Source organism: Augochlora pura, chromosome 7 (assembly GCF_028453695.1).
Source record: "Augochlora pura isolate Apur16 chromosome 7, APUR_v2.2.1, whole genome shotgun sequence".
In the NCBI taxonomy this organism is placed as follows: domain Eukaryota; kingdom Metazoa; phylum Arthropoda; class Insecta; order Hymenoptera; family Halictidae; genus Augochlora; species Augochlora pura.
Genome location: NC_135778.1, coordinates 28360095 through 28369762, shown reverse-complemented (window position 1 = coordinate 28369762; position 9668 = coordinate 28360095). Strand labels below are relative to the sequence as shown.

The 9668-nt window shown below is 45.2% G+C and overlaps 1 protein-coding gene across 1 annotated transcript in view; it reads left to right on the top strand.

The window, feature by feature from the left end:
- The window catches only part of LOC144473824 (beta-1,4-glucuronyltransferase 1), a 53500-nt gene that overhangs the window by 37605 nt on the left and 6227 nt on the right, over positions 1-9668 (top strand). The window contains exons 2-3 of the mRNA XM_078188068.1: positions 5976-6511; positions 7870-8247. Coding sequence (XP_078044194.1) covers positions 6143-6511; positions 7870-8247 — 747 coding nt within the window. The 5' untranslated portion in view covers positions 5976-6142. The remainder of the gene's footprint in view (positions 1-5975; positions 6512-7869; positions 8248-9668) is intronic.

Genomic DNA, 9668 nt, shown 5'->3' with positions numbered 1-9668 from the left:
GAGAAATTGGGACGGCAACCAGTTCACTGAATCAGGCGAAACACGCATAGTTGAACGGTCCTTGGCGGCCATTGTTCTCGCCGCGGTCTCAGCAAGAGACTCCCCTACGTTTCCCATTTCTTGATTCTCCGTTTTCCAAGAATTCGTTAATTGGAGCCGCAAAAATTATCGTACCATTGACAAGAGCAGCACGGTTTTCAAAAATGTGCGAATTCTGAGAAATTCCCCTCTTGTCGCTGATTTTTCTGATCCACTCGAGCGATTTTAAAAATGATTTTATTTCCGCAACATCGCGTGATTTAATTATTGCTCTAGTGGCTGTTTCCGAATATCGAAAATTTACAAAAATGAAATAAGTATTGTAACAAATAAAGTGGTTGTAGCACGATGTTGCAACAAATGAAACGATTACTGAATAATATTCCAACAGATGAAATAATTACAAAAAAAGCAATAAAAATCCACAGAAATGAAATAAAGATTCTAACAGATAGAATAGTTAAAAAATAATATTTGGAAGATAACTATACAAGAAGTTATGCTAGGCTGAAGTAACCGGAACTCGGCGCATTGATTTTTATGTCCGGGGGAGAAGAAACGCACACCATAGTTTATCATTAAAAATAACCCAATTAGTCCGAAATTGTCTCGAGCAGAGCCAGACCGCGGGCCTGAAAATTACCTTGACTCCTGTATTAATGACCTCAAAATTATCTAGATCTTGATTTAATGTCTCGCACAATGGCTTCATTAGCCGGCATTTTGAGAAATCGCCGACAGATTACAAATATTTCAGCGACTGTAGAAAATTTTAACGATCCGAGGGCGCGACGGGACACGGAAAAATCGTGGGAAATGGATAATTGAAAGAGGACTCGAGCGGCGTTGATTGTTTTCTCCGGATGGCTGCCATTTTCCCTGTAGCATTTTTCGCGAGAACGTCCCACAGTCATCAATGCCTTTTGTCACGCGGCGCTTCCGTCACGAGCGTGTTCTTCTGAGCGATCTCTTTGTTGAATGTTACGTGAAAATGAAAGGCCAGTGTAGCATCCCAGACGGCGAACCTTTGCTTCGTGTGAAAGGTCATGATGGCGGCTCTCGTCGACCAGTATGTATTAGCAGCTACCGCGTTGACTGTTTAATTCGGATACCAGCGAATAAAATGCACGCGACCTTTCCTCTCCCGTTCAACAATCCACTAAATTTCCACTTCTATTTTACAAAATCATTCGTTTCCATCTCACAAAATTATTCATTTTTATTTTACGAAATTATTCATCTTTATTTTACAACATTTTCCAGCTTCATTTTCATATAATTTCCATGTCGATAATTCGCACATCTTTATTTTCCCATCGTGCTTAAACCAGCATCTCCATTTCTACTTTATGAATAAATTTATATACCAGGTGTACGTTTTATGTCTTCACAATTTCCTCAATTTCCATTTGAAATTTAAACGTTCTTTTAAAACATTAACTCGGCTCGACTGGTATATTTTGTAGAGTTTCTACAAATTTTATTTTTCGTATCGACCACTGTGCGACACTTTTGTGCAACGTTCGATTAACAGAGATGTCCAGAAACTTGAACACATGCTTACTCTCGCTAATTAACATACGGATCCGCGTAATTTCATTCGTGCGATCGTTTCCACAGTCGCGTGTCATTTAACAAATGAAATATTTCACAACGGTATCATCGCCAAGTTAATTACAGCTATCTAAAGCCACTGAACGCGATAAACGTGCCGAGGACAACGCTAATACAAATTTGTTCGGCACCATGTTCACTGTTTATGCAAGAGATAAGAATTATTTAATTAATTGTCTTCGTGCTCGAGCTTTATTCCCGTTTATCTTCCCCGTTCGCCGGCTTATTTGCGCGAGTCACTCGATCGCCTAATTGAATCGACAGCTCTCCACCGGTGACTTAAATGAGCTCCAACCGCGTAACTATCCCGCTCACTGCCTGCCGCAAGACCCATCCGCGTTGCAACGTTACAAAATATTATATAAATCATTCCGAGCACATCGGCAAACAAGTTTCGAAATTACTCAATCCTCCTTTCATTTTTGAAAAGAATTTTCAACGCTATTTGCTAATATCATCTACTAACAAAGGAAGAAATCTTGCCGTGTTAATCTCACCGCTAGTCTTTTATTTACCAAATTTTTCTTCAAAATATCTTCCGCTATTTTCCACTGTATTTTTAAATAGTTACAGAACAGCTCGGTCAATTGCATTATCCATTTTGTTCAACAAATTCTTCAATCTTCTAGATATATTTGATGCTTTAGAGTTTTGCAAAGCGATTTATTCAACTATATGTTTCCTATTTATTTAGTCCTTGAATATAGTTATCCGTTTATGATGTTCACTAGAATATCGTGAATTAACATCGATAGAAACAATTAGTTTGTGCTCGGTTGGTTATATAATATTTAAAACAGCGGCGCTTGAATCAGCGAGGAGGTTGCGGCGAATTAGTTGTCACAATATCATTTATTTCTCGCTGTTTATCTCGCGCTCGCCATGATGGTTTTCTGGATGTTCGCGGCTGCGGAAGAAAGTTTCATTGAATTTTCTGGGAACGGAATAGTCGCCCGGCGTTCGTTTCGTAACGGAATATTACCGGGCGTTTGGTAATAGAGTTATTATCAGGTTGAAAGCTGTCTCGTGCATCGGTTGCGAATTCCCCTGGAAATGTAAAACTGCTCGGGAGCCTCTCTCCCCGGCGAATTACACGGCGGATTGGTTGTTCCATTCTTCTTTAAAAACTGCCAGCCTCTAATTCCGTCCAGGAAGAATTAAGGCGCCGGATTGATCTTGCTCAAAACCGTACAGTCCCCGACAGAAGTCACTGCGATTCCCAGATTACTTTTGCACGCCTGGATTTCGCGGATTGCGTCGAATACAATCGTCGTTTATTATTAAAACGTTAGAAACGAGAACGATTACTAGTTTATTTAGAATTGTTTTGCAAAGTTCTCTAAAAAAAATACATGAACATAATTATCAAAGAGATAAAGAACAAATGTACACAGTTATTAATGTCTAAACAACAGTTATGGTACGAAGAAAGCCTTTGCTAATGTTTTTAGCATTAAGATATTATTGCTGTCATTAAAAGATATCAGGGATTTTCCAAGTGCCGTCACAATGTGCAAAACATTAGAAATTACACATTCGTTGCCAGAAACTATTCAGAACGTTCGCAGACTTTTCGTTGGGGGTGTACACTCAAAAATCCCGCTCGCGGCCAGGCATCGATCGCCGGACTGGCGGGCGATTTGAAATTCAAAATCGCGAGAGACCATTTATATACCTCGAATTAATTGTTGAACCGTTCAAGCGACTCCGCTGGTCGTTCGATAAACAAATGATCGCATAACATATTTATGAAGGGACATTCCCCGGTTGAGATACCGTTCGCACAGAACGAATACATATTATCCTGATCAATCGGGTTCACGGAGGCGGAATCGACCGCAAAGAAAATAGATGAGCACGGGGAAAAATGCGATATTAAAGCGGGGTCTTGGGTGGAAGGGGTTGCGAGTAAACACTCGATGGGGATAGAGTTCGTAAAAATTCCGCATGTTCCGACCGATTCCTATCTGTGTAGGTGAATAGCGCCTTCAAAAGAACTGCCATAAATCAGACACCTTCGTCGATGGTTAAAAGAAAAATGAAGTGGTCTTCGCGAATCTCGATCATCCTTGCTGTGGCATTAAAAAATTGCAACATTATACCTTATCCGAGCTGATGTAATCTCGCACCCCGAGACATCGGACGATTTTATTTTTTAAAGTACAATCTTACTTTAATTAAGCCTAGAACAAACCCCTTCCACTTTTTAAGCATACGTGACATCGTGGAGTCGTAGCGACTCTAAATAAAAATGGTACAATGTTTTAGTATTTATTTGCAGACAGCAAAATAATGTTGGGGTAGCCGGCAACTCTATAGGGTTGCTCTAGGATCAAAATTGGGAATAAAGTCGGTTATATAAACGGCGTCTAGCTTTTCACGTCAGGTCACGGTGGCTGCAGGCAGAGATTCGGAAAATGCGGCAGGAACCGGAAGGCTTCGGCTCTCGATAGAGGGTATTGTCACCGGCGGTTTAATTATCGACTTTCTTTAAGAACGCAACCATCCGTTTACTATTGATCGGGAGGATTTGCTGGCACACGGCAAGATTCCGGGCTGGACCGCTATTTTCTCATTGGATTCCGTTTTTGTCCCTTTTCCCGAGGTCGTTCTTGGAAAGGAGTTAGCGGCTAGAAATGGCGGGAACGACGAGTTCGAGCCGATTTCCGTGGGAAACGCGAGACGGCCGTTCGACAGGGGGCCGACTTCGACTAACATAGCATCCATCATCTGACCTGTTCGCCAGTTAATAAGCATCGGAAGCAATATCGCTTCGCGTTGGCAACCGTTGCTCAACTTCGAACCGACCCGACGTGCGATTCGACTTCAGAAACTCGGCGATATCCCATTAAAGCCCGCTACCGCAACTTAGGAATCGTGTTCTATTTATCTGTGGCAGCTAACCCGACCCACGCTATCCGCGCCGCGCTGCATTCGATTTTTGGGTTAGGTTCTAGCCTCAAATTTCCCTGCATTCGACGTCGATAAAAGTTTTACGATACTTCGTTTCGTTCTGTCTTTAGTGATGCGGTTTCTATAAACTCTGCCACATGTTGGAGTCTTTTGGGTCAGGCAGAGTCCATGCCATCATACAGTGCAATACCATCCAAACTGTATCTTTATGCACTTATTGCACGGTGGCAATCTGTTGGGAAATATAGGATAGACAGTTAATAAATTACAGAGACTTAGGAAACTCATCAACGGAGATGTTAATGGCTTCGACTTCCCCCTAAAACTTGTGCGGTGGTCGCTTTCTGCGATAGCCAGCAGATGGCTAAGATATTGGTACCTCTCCAGCAAGTCCTCGATCGTTCTTCGATCAGCTCTCTAACATTTACATCTGTCGATTCGCACGGCAAGGTAGACGACAATCGGTAGCCAGAAAAATGACCGGTGCAGTGACCAGCAGCCCGTTCGCGCAATAAAACCTGCGAGAGGACCGTCGCGTGTTTAACGGTCTAACAATGAAGCCATTGCCATGCTCGCACGGAGTCATTCATGCGTGGTGAGTGCACCGAGGCTGGGACAAAAAAGAAAGATCGGGCAACCGGCCGCAACGTGTCATTATCACCGGTGGCTCGCATTAGGTAACAAGGGGGACCCGGCTAACAAGCCGCGGTTCTTTCGCCGGGTCCCGTCGGATCACGATTCCACGTTATACCGAGAGCTGGATCGGTGAAATCGACGCTGTTCGCTCGGCAGAGTTCATTGAAAAATTCGCCGGGAAGCGACTAACGAAGAGATCCGACTGATCCCGCCAATGTCCTGGCAAACCCGACCCTGTAGTTAAGATCATTGTTAGGAGAAAGTCGGGGAATATCGTTCCGTCGAACTGGAAATTTGAATTTCTGACATAATCGAAGTTAGGGAAGGTTCTTTGAGGAGCTGAGATGCTGCCACGCCTCCTTGGGGTATTCGTGTGGAGATATCTTCGCTTGGAGATAATATACTTGCTCTACAGTTGCTAGCGAGATGAAGCAGCTATTTTTGGGGACGGTTGAACACCTAGGGTAACTTTAGGGCTACTAAACCACGCCTACCTGGAAGCTAACTCACGCCCACTTATGGTATTCCACATAAAGACACACCCAATTCAGTTTTTAGACGATAGATACGTTCTACAAAAATCATAAGCTTAAGGAAATTTGCATGTAACAAGAATTTTGAAGAATTTATGAAGAGCCATTAAGCCACGCTACCGGCAAGTTAGGTAACGCCCACTCGGGCAGCGTAGAATCAGAAAGCTAGATAATAAGAGTATCGATAATAAAAGATATCTGCTTGAACGAAGATTCTGACGGGTGCATCGGTTGTTTCAGATTGGAGCTGGGAGGTGGAGGAGGTCGGTAACTGGTGTAACCATGCATAGATCCTGATCGCGGAGCAGTACGGGCCCCTCAGGGGTGGCGAGGAGGAGGTGGTGGTGGTGGTTCAGGGGATCGGCAAGATCGAGGAGCTGGAGCGCGGACCTGGAGGAAGCTGGAGAATGAGCCTGTTCAGCATACTGCGTAGAAATTGGGCACTTCGCGTGTCAGTGGTGCTCAACATTTGCGTGTTGCTCTACGTGTGCGCCCACTTCGGCTCCTCCGGGCCCTGGATCGAGGAACCGCCGACGAACTGGGCGGCGCCGTTGCAGTCCGAGACGTTCGGCGCCGTGGACCTCGTGAACGGCACGCAGAAGGGCGCCACCTCCGTGTCGGCCGTGCCCGCCACGAAGGATGCAGGCGGGAAGGGTCCGCGAGGCGGCAACACGACCAGCCTGGGCAGGGCGAGGCTGGTCACCACGAGGCCGACGCCCAACGAGGCCAAGGGCGCCGCGTCTGTTGACAAGAACGATCATCGTCACAATCTGACGGTAAGCTGGCTTATGATCTCCCTTCGAGGCCATCGCGAATGTACCAGTTTATCGGTCCGCCAGCAGCGATTCGATGGATGATGCAACGGCTGGGACTCGACTACATGCATAATAACGACGATTCGGTAATCAGAGTGGTGGCTGTTAACTGAACGGAAGATTTCGTTTAACCCGGCGGTATATGTACGTGGGAATCCGGGAGTCCATTAAGTCTCCTTATCTCTCCTGCTCGTTTTTCCTTAACTGTAGTTTCGTCCTTTCCTTATCTTTTTGAAGCGCTATTTAGATTTCTCGGTTCCTCTCAACCAGACAATGCGCGCGCGAACTTCCGGAAATAATGTAGCCACGTGGGGTGCTCACGAACCCCCAGTAAGAGGTAACATTTGTATTAATAAATGCTACTGGTACTACAAGGTTCAGTGAAGGAAACCTAACTGACCGGTAGAGTCGAAAAAGTCTCTCGAAATCGTTGATGCATCTCGGCATCGGTAAGAACAAATCCGCCGGGATCTTAGGCGTCCGCTTCCCATGGCGAATTCGAATAAATTTGTCTGGTCCCGGAGGCAGAGATGCCGGAGCTAAGTGTATATACGAGGCTTGAAAGATTCAGGAGAAGCAGACAGCGCCATTACCGAGTCTTTTCTCCGTTCGAAAAATTACGTCGCGTCGAGCCGAAACCGGCCGGCAAGTTCACCTCCAGCGCGCGGAGCTTAATATTTTAGACACGGAGAGAGCGGCGTACATGTGTGCTCTCGCCGCCTTCTCGGCTCCGTGCAAAATTCAGGGGAATGCTTTTACCTACGGGGCTGGTATTTCAATGGCCTCGCAAATTTCCAGATAAGTCGGGGGGAACGCCGTTCCGGCTCGTTTGGGTACGCCAGTCCGATGAATGAGATCATTTGTACCCCCTCCCCCGTCCCCTGGAAACGACGGTCTCTTCCCTTTTGCAAACGAGATTTGTCCGAAGATTCGGAGCAATTTGCCCGATTCAATCTGCCGAAGCTTGCCGCCCACGATTTATCACGGTGTATCAACAGCCAGATGTCAAGGGTCATGCAATTAGCAGCTCGCAATTATTACCATGCATTTTCTGTCGACAATTCAACCCGGTAAACCTGTTGATAGAAATGGGAAAATGTACAGAACGTCCCTAATAATATTCATTAAATCGTGGAAAAATAGTGAAACAGGAAGTATTAAGTACAAAACGCCTTTACAATCGTAGATCGTAGCCTGTCGGCATATCATGCTCGGTACTTCCCCGTTTTGAAACGGGCCGGTGTCCCATGACCGGTTACGCAAGGGGTTAATTCGATTCAGATCGCAAGTCAATTAACTGTTACTCTCTTCTCGTTTAGGCGAAGAACGGCACGCCGAACGTCCGGCCAACGATGAGCCTAAAGGAGGCCGTGCCCTGCAAGGAGAAGTCGCTGGAGCCGAGGAGGGCCCAACGCGGCGACTACTGGGTCCTCTACAATTACGTGCCGATGAGCATGGCGGTGAGATGCTGGGAGAGCGTGACGTACACTACGCACGCGGACTACACGTTCCTGGACAATCTCGAACCTCTGCTGGAGCGGTGGAGGGCGCCGATATCGATTGCCATGCACGCTCCTGGCACAGACTTCCCGGCGACACTCGACGCCATCAAGTACTCGAGAAACTGTGGCAGCCCCCTGATCGCTCAGCTGGTCAGCTTCCACATTTTCTTCAGCAGCAAACACGTGCCAAAAGTGGTAAATAAGTTCTGCTACTTGGACCCCTGGCGAGGAGCCTGCACACTGCCAGCGCATCATCCTTAACACCTTTAGGCTTAGACTCCATATTGAGATCCTGGTTATTATCTCATAGCTAGACTGCGAATATTAGGCATTTATGAGAAAAAATGTGTAATAGGTCTAACATAGATTGTTGATATATTACTTGGAACTTATTCAAACGATTTAACAGAGAACCAGGGAGTCTTGCAATTGATTCATATCATTCGTATACGGTTCTGTAGACATGTCCTTGTTCTATTGTACTAGTATGTTTTCGTTGCAAATACTAATTAATGAAAGAATCGCAGAAATTAAATTAGCATCCGACTGCTTAGGATCGTCTGAAGAACTTTTAACTCGATATTATGACCAAAGTTAGCTTCCATAAAGTACTTCTGTCTGTCAGTTCTTGCCGAACACAAGAGAAACCTTTGTGCGCAAGAAAATATGAAATCCCGAACACATTCCATTTGCAAGGCACAAGGACAGCACGTTATTTCAGGGCAAGAAGCATTGTTCTGGCAGCGAGGTTTTCACGGTCGACGGTCATCGACAATAATTTCTTGCGAATTTTTCCGCTGTGTGGACATTTCTTCACTTGGAAACGGACAATTCCCGCGACGGCGGTAGGGAGGAGTGGCTTTGGAAAGATTGTCAGAAATTACTTGTAAAGATAATGCTGGCTGCGTTACGCTCGGGGGCATGCGCACACCCGTGAAGAACCTGGGAGGATCAACTGTTGTGGTGTTAATTGAACACTTCCACAGGTCACGGATGAAGAAAACCGCCTGTAAATGAAGTACTAAAACGGATCCGTTGAAAATCACTCACCAATACGCTGGGAATCGTTCACGGTTCATGGAGAAGACAGATGAAATCCTGATTCAACGACTTAACGAGACATCATCGAGGCTACTGGTTTCAGAGAGGCTTTCCAATTGCTGCTCCGCCTCTGAAAGTTAACTCGCGGTTCCATGTAGCCAATAGCTTCGATGAGAAACTTGCTCTTATCCTCCTACGTTCATTGCTTTAGAACTTAGATGAAGATTTTTATCGTTAGAAGTCAATTTCAATTTTAAAAAATTTCTCTTTGTTTCATTATACTAAATTGAACTTACCCATAAGGTCCACAGGGCTAATAATTAGACGCAGATTCTCCAGCAGAAGAAGCATTGTTAGCTACCCGATTGGTAAAAGTTCGAAAGTGAAAGTCGATTATCTTGACCGTATCAAATGACCACGGAAACACAATGCCGCGTTTCTTGAAAAGTGGATCAGAGGCCGTGAAAGTATTAATCAGATATGCGGGAACTAGTTAGCAGCTGGTAGTGATACCCATTTGTATTCGCCTCTGTTCCACATACATAATCTCACTTTTTAGCAAAGTTATCGTCTTT